The 15,016-nt window shown below is 35.6% G+C and overlaps 1 protein-coding gene across 4 annotated transcripts in view; it reads left to right on the top strand.

The window, feature by feature from the left end:
• Window positions 1–14,413, top strand: part of TXNL1 (thioredoxin like 1) — a 33,096-nt gene extending 18,683 nt beyond the window's left edge. The window contains exons 4-9 of one of the 4 annotated variants that reach the window (XM_015079155.3): window positions 339–461; window positions 3,097–3,166; window positions 4,555–4,727; window positions 7,904–8,008; window positions 12,746–12,788; window positions 14,180–14,413. In XM_015079155.3, coding sequence (XP_014934641.1) covers window positions 339–461; window positions 3,097–3,166; window positions 4,555–4,727; window positions 7,904–8,008; window positions 12,746–12,784 — 510 coding nt within the window. In that variant the 3' untranslated portion in view covers window positions 12,785–12,788; window positions 14,180–14,413. The other 3 variants (XM_015079163.3, XM_015079170.3, XM_053205741.1) reach the window with 3 other exon arrangements.
• Window positions 14,414–15,016: the final 603 nt, after the last annotated feature.

Here is a 15,016-nt window from a genome sequence, read left to right as displayed (position 1 = left end):
GGTAGGCTTCCTTTGGATCTTAACAGATATTTTAATTTGTATATTTTCCACTGCAAAATACTGTTAGCAAAAAATGTCAACATTTTATAATCTTCGTGTTAAAGACTTGGTTTTTGATACTTGTCAAGTGGACAAAGCCTAGATTTGGCTTTCATAGTGATAGGTCTCAGTCAAAAATTCAAATGAAAGCCTTATTATAAAAGTTTTAGTAGCTATCTTAAAAGAGAAGTTTTTTTAAAGTTGTCTAACCTAGAGAAAATCATGTATTTACATTTCTGATGAAGATTGTTAAACCAAATCGAAATCCTTTGCCTAAAGTCTTGATTTAATTTTTTCAGATGGATTTAATGCCTTTTATTAACAAAGCTGGCTGTGAATGTCTTAACGAAAGTGATGAGCATGGATTTGACAACTGTTTACGAAAAGATATGACCTTCTTGGAATCTGATTGTGATGAACAGGTAATTGATACTTACCAGTTAAAGCTTATAGGGATCATCAGTGTTTATGCCTGCTCTGGGTTCTTTATCATGTTTCCATCTCATGGTTTTATGTTTCTCCTTCCCAGATGACCACTTCCTTTCCTTTTTTTAAGTTTCAGTTTCTTTGGCGATATAGACCCACCTCCTTACTCTGTTCTGTATAAGCTGCCAAGGTCATTATACAGAATCTTAGAATTCTTGGATTGGCCCGACTGCTGAGTTGAGTTGAGCTGAGCTTTGACCGTTCTTAAATCCTTTTGTTCATTCTAGACCTGTCTTCCCTATTTTTTTTTTTTTTTTTACATTTATTTATTTTTGAGACAGAGAGCATGAATGGGGGAGGGTCAGAGAAAGAGGGAGACACAGAATCTGAAACAGGCTCCAGGCTCTGAGCTGTCAGCACAGAGCCCGACGCAGGGCTCGAACTCACGGACCGCGAGATCATGACCTGAGCCGAAGTTGGACACCCAACCGACTGAGCCACCCAGGCGCCCCCTGTCTTCCCTATTTTTTACCCACCCAGATGAGTCTGTATCTGAGAAATAGAGAATAATTAGATGAGTACTCCCTATATGTGCGGTCCTCATTCCCAGCTGTAAACCTGTATCGTACTTCCCTATACTTCCCTGCATTGTCATCACAGAGGAAGTAGTGTAGTCCTGCCTTGATCAAGCCATCATTACCTTCATCTTGACTGTTATTTTCCTTAATTTTCTTTCCTTTTTTAATGTTCATTTGTTTTGAGAAAGCACTCATGCACGAGTAGGGGAGGGGCAGAGAGAGGGAGAGAAAGGGAGAGAAAGGAGGGAGAATCCCAAGCGGGCTCCATGCTGTCAGTGCAGAGCCCGACACGGGGCTCGATCCCATGAACCACGAAATCATGACTTCAGCCAAAATCAAGAATCAGACGCTTAACTGGCTGACTCACGCAGGCACTCCCTTAATTTACTTTCTAATCTGTTGTCTCTGCTTTGTCCCCCATTCCAGTTCATCTTCTACATGTTCACAAAAGTTCTTCTTTTTTTTTAAAGTAGGCTTCACATCCAGTGTTGAGCCCAACGCAGGGCTTGAACTCACAACCCTGAGATTAATACCTGAGCTGAAAAATCAAGAGTCAGACTCTTGGGGTACGTGGGTGGCTCAGTCAGTTGAGTGACTTCGGCCCAGGTCCTGATCCCGTGCTTTGTGGGTTTGAGTCAAGCTTCGGGCTCTGTGCTGACAGCTCAGAGCCTGGAGCCTGCTTTAGATTCTGTGTCTCCCCCTCTCTGTGCCCCTCCCCCACTCTGTCTCTCTGTCTCCCAAAAATAAATAAACATAAAAAAAAAATTATTAGAGTCAGACTCTTAACTGGCTGAGCCATGCAGGAATCCCCAAAAGTTATTCTTCTAAAATAGAAATCTGATCATGCCACTCTTTCTCAAAAGATTTACATGATTCTTCACAGTTTTCAGGAAGAGATTCAAGATTTTTGATCTGTTTCTAGCTTTCCATTCTCATCTCCTCCTCACCTGTGGTTCAAGTCTCTAAATATGTCATGTTTATTATTTTTTGACACACTATTACAGGTCAAGTATAAGAAGTATTTATATAACCAGAGGAAATGGTCTGGGTGTTTTCTTAGGCACACAGACCACAATGATCCTGAAATCATAAATCCAAATTCAATCTTGCCTCCCACTACAGCTGCCTTACTGAACAGCTTTAAGAATATTGTTCACTATTGTGTTCCTTGTAAATGGTGCCCTGAATATAATGTGATGATGCATATCAGCAGAACTGACCACAGCTTCCCTGAAATCTTCCTGCCAGGAAAATCTTCCTCCTAGGGTAGAAGCAGAGATACGTACATCATACACAATTTTAGCTGGAAAGAAGACTGAGCAAATGACTCATGGTTTCTTAGAGATCAGCATCCTGACAATGTTTCCTATCCCGGTTCCCTTATGTGGCCTTCTAGATTCAGTTAGCCAGATTAAGTTTAGGATGGAGGTTTGGAGGTTACCATAGAGCTATTGAAAGTCTTACTCTTCTGAGTTTTGGATCATGTACAGTGCATTTGAGAGCTAGTTTCTTCACATAATTTGTGCAGTGTCTTCATATTATCAGATGATGTGGGTACATGCTTGAAAAACCATCCTACAAAATTTCAGCTTATATTCTAAAATATATAGTTTAATTTTATTTTACTTTGGGGATTTTGTTTAATTTTTTGGAAGGCAAAATGCTTGCCAGTTTACAGGTTACAAGACCTTAGGATCTTAGGCATTACCCACCCCCTCCTTTTTTATAGGCTCTACACCCAAGGTGGGGCTCGAACTCACAACCCGTAAATCAAGAATCACATGATCCGCTGAGCCAGCAAGGATCTCGCATGTTTTTAGTTTAGTTTATTCCTTTAAATTTTGTCATCATTCCCTTATGTGAGTATATTTCTCAAATGTCAGTCTAATTAAATTACTTTCAGTTTACTGATTTTTTAATATTACATTGGTTTTGTGAAATGAGTTAAATATTTTCTGCCTTTGAATTAATCATTTTAACTCTACTTAGCTGTTGTGTATATTCGAGGTGTTCAAGAGCACTTTTAAAATAAAACTTGTTATTTTCTTCACAGCTTCTCATTACTGTGGCATTTAATCAACCTGTTAAGCTTTATTCAATGAAATTTCAAGGGCCAGATAATGGTGAGTAGTGGGTAGCCCTTTAACTTTCTGCTCTGTGGATCTGTCAGCGCATTTTTAAAACTAATGAAATAATGGAGGTACATATTCCTTGTGTTGGGAAAGAGTGAAATTGTTTCTGGAACAAAGCAAGGGGACAAATGAATGTGCAAATAAGGTAAGATTATTAGGAACTGATGAAATGACAAATTTTACCTTATTTCTAAAATTTTTTATTTTAGAATTTAAGTTCCCCTCCTAATCTGAAAACAAAGGAACTCTTCCAATTCTTGTTCTGAAACTCCAGTTTTGAAGTAGCCATTTTTCGGGATCACAACTGGGAGAAATTTATTTCACATTCCTTCTATTACAGATGATAAAACTAAGGTTCTGTATCTTCCTGTTTGTGACCTATTAGTAGTTTCATCTTCTTTATATATTATGATACTGTAAACATGATTGTACAGACTTGGCATTTCTCTTTTTATTAAATGAAGAATTTTCCTTATTTATACTCCCTCTTTTTCCTGTTCTTAATTGATTTTTTTGGGAGGGGAGTCTTGGGGACTAGGACTTTTTTTCTGTTTTCTTTTTAATTGGGAGAAACAGTAGGCACCCTGTTTATCAGATAGCATTCCCTTCTCATTTGTTATTTTAAATGATTATGTATTAGTATTTTTCATTAATAAAATTATATCTTCTGGAAATACTCAGTATTTGTGAAAGCAGTTGCTATAGAGATGAGTAAGCAATATGAATATGTTAAGATTCCTTAACTAGCCACGAAGTAATGAGTTTTGGATTATACCCTGAGGTTAAAGGGACTAAGACATTCTATTTAAATGTGATCTAACCACTCAGCACATCTTAATCCCTAAGATGAAATTTGGCAATTTGTAGAATTAATTTCCTTTTAGCTAAATGTTGTCACTGGTAATGCTCTTCTCCTAAATAACAAATGTACCAATTGTTGGCAACTGCAAGACCCAGCTCAAATGTTAATTCCTTTTATGAAACTTTTTGTTAACCTGCGTGCATTGTCACTCTTACCACCTTCCCTGCGTCTCCTCATTAGTAGTGTTGCATTATTACAGAATGTCTTTTATAGTTGAGGTCAAGAAGTCTGTGAATATATATGTGAATGCATATGTGCATGTGTGTTTTAATCTAATATTCTCAGTTCTTAGTATAAGGCTAGCAGGCCAAGAATACACTAGTAAATGTGTATTCTATTAAAAAAAAAAAAGAATGTCTGTGAAAATACTCAGAATTTCTTAAAATTCCTGAAGATGCATGTAGGTATGTGCTTATATTTGAATGTGTATCTGGTTGTATAGACTGAACGTAATGGTGAAACGAAGAAAGTATTGCAAGTTTGGTTTTACATTTAATTTTATTCTACCATTTTATAGGTCAGGGTCCTAAATATGTAAAAATTTTTATCAATCTACCCCGATCTATGGATTTTGAAGAAGCAGAAAGAAGTGAACCAACTCAAGCTCTGGAACTAACAGAGGATGATATTAAAGAAGATGGTATTGTCCCACTTCGTTACGTTAAATTTCAGAATGTTAACAGTGTAACTGTAAGTAGTATTTTAACTATATTTAATGGGTGTTTGGGTGACCGTTCATGCTATCTTCACTATCCTGGGTGATTCTAAATGATCCTTTAAGGTAGTTTTTTGTCCTCTTGATTTGAAATGCATGAAAAAATTTGAAATGAGTAATATAATGAGCTAATTAAATTTTCTTTTAATTTATCTGTGTGTTCTGAAAAGGAAGGACAGGTTGATTTTTTTTTTTTTTTTAATTTGTGAATATGTCAGTTACTTTGTATATTTGGCAGTTCTTGTTAAAAGTTTGTTATAGACCATTTAGAGTTAAACTGAAGATATTTGTACATAATCTTTCATACCTGGTAATGAGTGATGATTCAGTTGTAAAATCCAATTTACTTTTCTAGAACATACAGTTTTTAATAGTGTAGTGGTCATGATCTCAATACAGATGATTTTTTAAAAAGATACTTTTACATTACCTTAATTTACATTAAGTCAACTGCTTCTTAGCAGTTACTAATTGCTTTTGTGAATTATTGTAACGAAACCCAGCATATGTTCTCCCAACCACCTCCTTCTCCCTCCCAGCCCAGTCTTTCAGAGCAGGGAGTAGGAGGGTTAAAGGAGAATAGTGGAATGAATACCTATAAAAACAGTGGGAACCAGCACAGAGTCACTGAGAGCAAGTCGGGCCAAATTAATGTAATTTTCTTGATTTAATGAAATGATTCTGGTTTTTGTAAATTAGAAGAATGCTATAATGTGTTCATTTTAGGAGGTTTTCACTGGAGTTTCACAGAATGTTCTTAGTAGGAAGATGAAGGAAGGATTATCATTGAGATTTCAATATTTGGAATATTTTATCCAAATGAAATCGAAGAAAATGATTATATTAAACTAGAATATTGGTTATCAGATATTTTTCTGACCTACATTTGTACCATTAATACAATACGTGTTGCTTTATTTAGTGATAGAAGGGAGGCATTTGTTTATTGGAAAAGCCCTTTCGACCCAAACATCCCGACCTAATCTCTGTCATTGAGAATCGCTATACATAGTTATCTTGTGATAGGCTCAAGTCTTTATGTACTGTGTCCTATCTCAATCAGACATGCTTATCAGTTTTTTGGTGATGAAATTGAAATCAAAATGACAGTTTTGATTGGAAAGGCTAAAGTAAGATGAATTTTAAAAGCAGTGAATATGAACTGTTGTGCCTTATAAGATTCAAAGAGCATTACAGGTAAATGGAGAGCTGGTTTAATAGTTTACCTATTATAGTCTTGGAATTTTTTTTTAAACATTTATTTGTTTTTGAGAGAGAACACAAGTGGGGGAAGGGCAGAGAGAGGCGACAGAGGACTCGAAGCAGGCTCTGCACAGACAGCACAGAGCCCGATGTGGGGCTCAAACTCATTAAGTTGAGCTCATGACCTGAGTCAAAGTCAGATGCTCAACCAACTGAGCCACCCAGGCTCCCCTATAGTCTTGGAATTTTTAATTGATAAGCTTGGTTTGAGATGAATCTCTGCTTGCCTATAAATACCAAAAACTGATTAATTCCATCAGAGAATGAAAGAAATATGTTGTCTAAATCAAGAGAGGCAAAATTCTTTTCCTTTTTTTAATGTTTTATTTATTTATTTTAGAGAGAGAACCCACACCTGTGTGTGAGCAGGGGAAGGGCAGAAAGGGGGGTGGGGAGAGAATCCTAAGCAGGCTCTGTGCTGTTAGCACAGAGACCGACACGGGGCTCAGTCTCCATGAACCGTGAGGTCATGATGAGCCGAAATCAAGAGTCGGATGCTAAATTGACTGAGCCACCTAGGTGCACCTAGAGAGGCAATATTCTTAAGTAGACAGCATCTAGAGTAATGTGTTTTTTAAAAAAATACTACTTGGCAATGAGAAAGAATGAAATCTTCATTTGCAACAACGTGGATGGAACTGGAGGGTATTATGCTAAGTGAAATACGTCAGAGAAAGTTACCATGTTTTCACTCATGTGGAATTTGAGAAACTTAACAGAAGACCATGGGGAAAGGAAGGGGAGAAAATAATTTCAAACAGAGAGGGAGGCAAACCATAAAAAACTCTTAAATATGGAGAACAGACTGAGGGTTGATGGGGGTGGTGAGGAGAGAGGGGAAAATGAGTGGCAGTGATGGGCATTGAGGGAGGGCACTTATTGGGATGAGCACTGGTGTTGTATGTAAGCAGCGAATCATGGGAATCTATTCCTGAAGCGAAGAGCACACTGTGTACACTGTAAGATAACTTGACAATAAGTTATATTTAGAAAAAAAAGAAAAAAATAAACTCCAGCTTAGCCATTCAAACACACATACACACACAAAGAAAATCCAGTATATTGAAAAAGTTGAAAAAGGATCTGTGAGTAAAGCTGCTGTCTAGTATCATGCTGAAGGGAGTTTTTAAATAGAAAGTATAAAGAGTCGGGGTGCCTGGTGGCTCAGTTGGCTAAGCAGCCAACTCTGGATTTTGGCCCATGTCATGATCTCACGATTCATGAGCTTGAGCCCCGTGTCGGGCCCTGTGCTGACTGCACGGAGCCTGCTTGGGATTTCCCTCTCTCTCTGCCCCTCCCTCACGCGTGCGCGCGCGCGCTCTCTCTCTCTCTCTCTCTCTCTCTCTCTCTCAAATAAATTAATTAAAAAATGTAAAGAGTCAAGCCTAATAAAATATGCAGGCTATAATATAGTGTAATTTTAGGAGCAGATTTCCAATATTTTTTCTTTTAATATTTTAGGAAATAGAATGAATGGATGAGTATCAGAAAATAGCTGCAGAGACTTTCCTCAGTCAGAAACTAATTTTCATAAAATTTCAACAGCAGTCTGTCCTCTGTAATGAATTTCATACTCTTTCAACATTCTCTCTAAAGAGTTTAAGTGTGACTCCTCCACAACATGACACTAACTTATCAGGAACTTCTATACGTAGGTGTCTTGCTGTGACATCCTGGAGAAGGTGAGGCTAGCAGGGCAAACAGTGGAATTCATAGTCCCATAGGAGTAGTAGTTTAAGTGTAGTTTGGATTAGTACTTCTAAGAGTCGGAGGTATTTTTATTAATAATCTAACAAAACCAGTTAAATTTAAAGCATGTATATGAAAAAAGGATTACAATCATTAATATAAAAAAATCTTTTTTTTTTTTTTTTTTGGTTGGGGGTAGATCTTTGTTCAGTCCAATCAAGGTGAAGAGGAAACAACAAGAATTTCATATTTTACTTTTATTGGTACACCAGTCCAGGCAACAAATATGAATGACTTCAAACGAGTAAGTTTATTTAATTGGTATTTAGGGAAAGTAAAAATATAATTTTAAAGAAATAATTTCATTAAGATCAAAATCATACCATGTCATGATATTTGGGGTTAAACTAGAACAGTAGGTTCTTCTAATCACATTTTTGATATCTAACTAAAGGATATTTCTAATAAAATTAAGTCCTACTGATACAGTATGTATTAGTAAATGGTATCCAAATAAGAGGGTGAAAATATTTCCTGAACATAGCATAATGTACAGAACTGTTGAATCTAATATAACATTGTGTATCAGCCGTACTTCATATTAAGATCCCTAACTGTAATGAAGTAAAGGTAAATAAAAGGAAATTAATTTAAACCTAAACCAAACTAAATAAATGTTTGGTTATAGAAAGTAGTTAGGAATAATGTCAAAATAGGAGTAAGTTAAAATCATTATTATAAGTGAATTTTTAAGAATTTTGCTGATATTAAGATTTTGATTATATAGTTTCTGGTGAAAACATTTAAAATCACGTGAATAATTTTAATCAAAAAGTTTTACGACACTGGGATGCTTTTAAACCTGTGCGCTGAAGACCACGTTGCATAAGCAAATAAATTTTCAGTGAACAGGCAGATTGTATATGTATGTACGTGTGTATGTTTTTGTTTTATTTTGTGAACGCAGTCCTAAGGTTTGCAAGGAATTTGTAACATGTATGGGACTCTTAGGGATGAGAACATTTTGTACATCGGTGGAACTGCTGCTACTTGCTTCCTGAGGGTGACTCCTAAGATCTTACAGCCACAGGTCAGGGCAGTGCCGCTGAGAGCTTGATCAGAACAGAACCCAGTAGCAGTACACAGATTAAGTGCAGCAGCACAGGAGATGGAGGTATCACTGTGTTTCCGATGGATCCTTGGCAGCCGTCTAGAACGGGAAGTGAGTGTAAGGAGGTCATTACATGACAGGAGGGTTCCCCAGGGCTGCCAGTGCCTGGGGGAAGAGGTATTCTGCTGAACGATTTCGACTCCTGTTTGGGGACTTGAAGCCATGGGGCACCCTGAAAACTCTTATTCTTTTTGATGGGATCTACAGATCTAATTTTAATTCAGTTACAGAAAAATTCATGAAACTGCCTAGTTGTGGATAAGCTTATAAAATTGTATGCTGTTTTTACAAAATTGATAACCTTGACCATAGATCTTTTAACTGGTCATTTTCGACTACTATATCTTCCTGTCTCCTAACATAATTAACTTTTGGGAGCTGTAGGACAATTATGTACTTAGACCTGTCATGTCAGATGTTTGACATATGTGTAATGACAGGTCAGAAGAAGCAGAGATTAAACATCTACATTTTTATGATATGAGATGTGCTGTACTGGGAAAATGTGTGAGCACCAGAGACATTTTGGCTGCCTGCTTTGTTACTTTGCCTGTTTGGATTAAATGCCATTGGATTTGGCTTTAACTGCCTTGCATAGTTTGTTTTTAGCTTAATTCCTTCGTAAGATCTACTCTAAGCCATATTATTTCCTCATACCATTAATTCAGTTCAGGTTCCCTGCTTTTCACCTCAGCTCATGCTATTTGATTTCTATTTTTTTCTGTAAGTAACCACTGCTCCATCTTGACCATCTTCTTACCAGCCTGCCCTTCAGTCAAGTTTTCTAATGTGCATTAATAGTTGTCCATCTAAGAATCTGTCTCCACTTGTTTGGTTTTAACATCCTCCCTTTCCTAATATCCTCCCTCTCCTATGCTGTCTAGCCTGGTTCCTCTCTCTCTCTCTCTTTTGACTTACCAGACTACATGTTTTGGACTGTCTTTAGGATAGCAAAGGTGTTAGATTTTTCTTGCTTGAGAGTATTTGTGTTTGTTACATAATTTGGCTATGTGTTCATTTAGCTAAATACCTTATAGCCTTATTTAACGTTACTGTAGAGCAGTAGTTCTCAAACTTTTTGGTGTCAGGACCCTTTTACACTATTAAGTATTATTGAGGACCAGAAAGAGCTTTTAATGTAGGCTATATCTATCTAATATTTACCCTTTAAGAAACTGAAACTGAGAAATTTAAAAATTATTTATTTACAAATAATAAACTCATTATGTGTTAACACATATAATATTTTTAAGTTACATATTTTCCAAAATAAAAACCAATTTAGCAAGAAGAGCATTGTTTTCTGCTTTACAAATTTTTTTATCATCTGGCTTCATAGACCCCTCTCATTCTCTTATTTCTCCATTTAGTCAGGTTTGCCATGACAGATCATGTAGCCTCTGGAAAACTCCATTGTACACTTGTAACACAATGAGAGTTAAGAAGGCAAATAACAATTCAGCATTATTTTGAAAATAGTTCTGACTTTGAACACTCCCTGAAAGGGTCTCGGGGACCATCAGCCTAGATTGCACTGAGAACTGCTTCGAGAATAATTTAATACTGTCATGGACTCATTTCTTGGTGTTTGTCCCTTGCTTTTAATGTTTGATAAATTTGAATTGGATGAACGATTTTCTTATTTGTGTATGTTAATATTACATTACATTTCCTTTTAATAGTTTCTGAATGAGACTTGTGTCATTCATTGAATTGTTCCTCAAAAGTAAGCTAATATTTCAGTGCTTTTGGCATGATGCTAGGACAACATCAATGTAGGAAAATTGCAATAAAATTTGGCCCTTTTAGATTTTGTCTTGATGAGTCGCTTACTAAAAATTGCAAGTGACTTTTGTTTCTAGAAAAGTAAATGGTAGATAACATGGTATAGTACTTGTGGTCCATGTAGTACTACTCCACGTGTGATCATAGTCCCTGTCATAGCGAGTTTATATTCTTAAAGGAGAATGCACAAACATTTGAAAAGTTAATCAAAATTAATCAAAGCTTAAGTTCAAGTCTCTTCCTGTACAGAATATTCTCATACTTTCCTAGCCCAGTGATACTTCCTCTTTCCCAAGAATGTCTAGGAAAGGAATGAGAATGTTTTGTGGAGGAAGAGGGTCTTGAACTAAACTGGGAGTAGATATGGATAGAGGAAAAGATAGCAGTGGGCACTCCAGGGAGAGTGGAAAATAAGAATTTGGGCATGAACATGGAAAGGTGCAGGACTTTGTTTAGGCAGTCTGAATTTCAAAGGGATTACATATAGTAATTAGAATTTAAAATTTCAAAATAGATTTGGCATGTATTTTTATCAGCACAGAGAGGAACGTTTTGATACTTTGTGTAGTGAAAAGAGCTACATAAAATGGTTTAAAGAATGATAAAATAGAATTGTTTTACATTTTCAGTTTACATTTTTATGTTGTGTGAGTTGTTTCTAGATAATTTTAGTTTTCAGAGTGTCACTGATCTTCTCCTTATGTCCCTAAGATGACAGAAGCTAAGGTAATACTGATGAATCTTGGATGTTGGATAGAAATCTTAGACCACCTTGCATGTTATTACAACTTTAAAGGTTATACTTGTAGGATATTGTAGACTAGCACACATCTCCCACTTGTCTGTTTTTGGCTATTATAGGCATTGTACACACATTATAATATACACTTGGGCTATTTGTTGTTGTAAATGGATTTTTTGTGTTGCAGCATGAAAAGCTTGCCATCTTAATTGGAAGTAGATATTTTCTTTACTAAACTATGCTCTATACATGGATTGCTTTATTTTAATACAAAAGTAATAACATATAAGCGGACAAAATGAGCAAAATTGAAGGGGCTTCTGCTTCTTAGGGAATGAGGTGCATGTGAAAAGCAGAGAAGGTTTTCTATCACTGTAATAAAAATAGACTTCTAAACTGGCCATTCACCGTATCAGCTATTTTTATAACATTTCTGTCTGTTTATTTTTCAGCTTTTTTAATGCAACTCAAATGAACTAAAAACAGAAGATTTTTAAAAATGAAGTAATATAAAGATTGACCTTATCTCACCCTACTCCCCTCCTTGCTTCTCTGCTCATCCATATAGCACCTGTCTGCTCTCACCCTTCCCATGTTCTCGCCATTGTTGGTGCAAGATTTCTACAGCTTCCATCATCTGGATCAGCCTTCTTGTTACCTAGATTTCCTCAACCATCTCTTTCTTCAAGTCTTATTCTAGCCATGCTCTGTTGGCCTTCTGTTTTGGTTTTTATTTTGGGCTTGCAACTAGGTGCTTTAATTTCGTTATTATGCCATGTTGCTCCCCTGACTTTTACTTTTTTTACTTTCTCCTGTCTCATATTTCATTTTTGTACTACATTTTGAGAAATAATATTGCAATAAAATGTTAGTAATGCTTTCAGACTTAACTAGTAGTTGGTTTTTTTAATCCAATCTAAGGTTTAAATTTTATTTTTTGGGAACTGTAGAATCATTTTGAAAATCAAATAAGAATAGTTTCATATATTTCTTTTATACTAGTACTAGCATAATATATTGATTAGTATAATAGGTTGCTTGTCTTTACCCAATGGAACTGTAGCCCCAAAGGCTTTTTGCTGGGTAATTATGGGCACGTTCTCTGCTTTGCCAACCCAAGTGAGCTCAAGGCGTTGAAAGACGGACTGAATATTAGGCTGGGTTAAACTATTCACATAGAAGATCAATGGACTCTTTACTGAATAAATATTTTCGACACCTAATTTTGATGTACCTAGACTATTGTTTGAGGTGTAATATAAACAAAAATGAATAAAAGAGCTTCTTTATGTTTTGGGGTGAGAAAATCCATATTGGAATGCTGAATTTCTTCTTTTTTACAGAGAATACACATTGGCAAGTTGAGAGTTATCAACCTGTGAAACAGTATGCAGATTTGTGTCTTCCACTGTATCACATCTGCTAAAATTTTAATTTTTAATATTAGTTGTTTTTGTTTTCTTTTGCTTAATCTAATAGCTCTGTGTTTTGTGTGTTCCCCAGTGATAATGATGATCAATAATGCTTTCAGTGTTTATATGCTTAAATTCATTTGTGATACAGATAGTGCCAGCTCCCCTTCTTTCTTAAGAAGGCTCCCCTTGGCCCTGAATTTTTTTTACTCTTATCCACATACTTTTATGAGACTGTCTCTTTAGCATTTTTATGGCTTTTTAGGCTAACACATGGTTTTTGTAGATCAGAGAGGAGATCTTTTAAAGTAATAAAAGTGGTTTTCCTCAAGGTCAGGAAAAGAGCATGTTTAACATCATATGATTGAGAATGAAGTGGGTTTTTATAATCTTCTCTCATGAATGACATTGACCCAGCCATGTTCCATTTTAGACCAGGCATGTACAGAAGACCTTGATGAATTTTGCTTGATTCAGACTACCGTTTGGAACAGAATCAATTTAAAATATGAAAATTACACTTATAAATGTACATAGAAATCTTGTATACAAATATATACTTAATAGCTTGCAATTGCCATTTCTTCAGTGGCGTTTCTGCTATGAGAATACATTATCTAATGATAAATTTCAGGTTTTAAGTAAATTATTTGCTTAGAACTTAGATGTAGAACTTTCCCACAGAGGTTTTGTTTGCTAGCACTGTTGGTAGAAACCTAGTTTATTCTTACATTTTTATGCTTCCACATTTGTAGCAAGTAGGCCCTCCAGTAGAGAATTTTCCTAATAATTGACAGAAACAAGATTTATTCTTTATGTTTTTTATAGTACATTTGTGGCAGCCAGGGTTTTTTTAAAAATAGAAACTAGGCAAAACTAGCCATTTTTAATCTGTTTTCATTGCAAATCTACATATTGAGAGAAAGTCTAGAAACCTGTCATCTTGGGCATTTAGACATAAGTTTAGCATACTCTTTTAATTCTAGAGTATTTTGTGATCGACATTTGATTTCTAATTGCCTAAAAATAGGTTGCCAAATATAGTTCACTCATAAAGCATCGTCCTTTTATTAACTTCTCTAAACTGTCAACCTTGTTTTGAAAAATTGCATTACTTTTCCTTTAAACAGTGTGGGAAACCAAAATAGCCTGCATGTGTTTTATTTTTAATTCCTTGAGGCTGGGAGGAAAGGGACAGCCACAGTGTGCTTCAAACAATGAAAATACACTGCATGCCAAAATAAAATGGAGGGACAAAAATTAATACCAGGTTTTAAAGATGATTACCTGTTAGTAATATTTTGAAAATAACACATACTTCTAAATGAATAAGATGTACATGTAAAGTTATTTTTGTTTTTCTAGGTAGTTGGCAAAAAAGGAGAAAGCCACTAAGGTACAAAAGACACTGGAAGAGCATATTGCAATCAGATCTACAGCTCCTGGATAATTGCTTGATTCTCGCCAGAGACTGTCAATATTCCCTTCATTGCCATTACCAATAAATCATTGCTTTTGTTCGGATGGTATCACTAGTGTTTTTATTGTAATCTTGAACATGGAGTTGTAAATAAAAGTCACTACTTTTGCCAAGCTTAATTTTTGTCATTTTAAATAAGTATTTTCTCTTTTCATTTATTTGGAAATTGGCACACTTCTGATTTTAGAAGGGACTTACGTGTCTGCTAGTATATTGATTCAAAGCTAGTTTCTTTCTATAGGGGAGCAAGACTGTTTTATTAGGGAATTAAGGAGTACATGTGTGCTCATGTACACACACAGCAAGTGATTTTGATAAATGGACTTAGAACAGCTAAGTATGGTAAAATGAGTACTAACTCATGTTTATTAAACATTTGGGTATGTGAGCCATAGAAATTGCTCAAGTTATAACCTACTAGAAATAAGTTTAAAGAGATTTAACTGTTCTCACCTAAAACTGTTAATGGGACCACAGATTTTAATCCCTTCTGGATGACCTTTAAAAATTTGAGTCAGCCATTTTCTTTACTGATAGAGGTATGTTGAAATCTGACCATGGGGGAAAATACAGTACTGTGAGTTCATGCAGCAACAGGAATTAATATTTTTAATCAAGTATTTATTAACTACAAAAAAGATAGTGTGTTAATATACAGAGAATGGGATTGAAGGTTGTAAGTGAATTGGCCAAATAATACGTTTGAAAGGTGTTTCACAAAA

This window comes from Acinonyx jubatus, chromosome D3, assembly GCF_027475565.1.
Source record: "Acinonyx jubatus isolate Ajub_Pintada_27869175 chromosome D3, VMU_Ajub_asm_v1.0, whole genome shotgun sequence".
NCBI classification, from domain to species: domain Eukaryota; kingdom Metazoa; phylum Chordata; class Mammalia; order Carnivora; family Felidae; genus Acinonyx; species Acinonyx jubatus.
The sequence above is the reverse complement of the archived record's forward strand: the minus strand, read 5'-3'. Positions and strand labels throughout refer to the sequence as shown.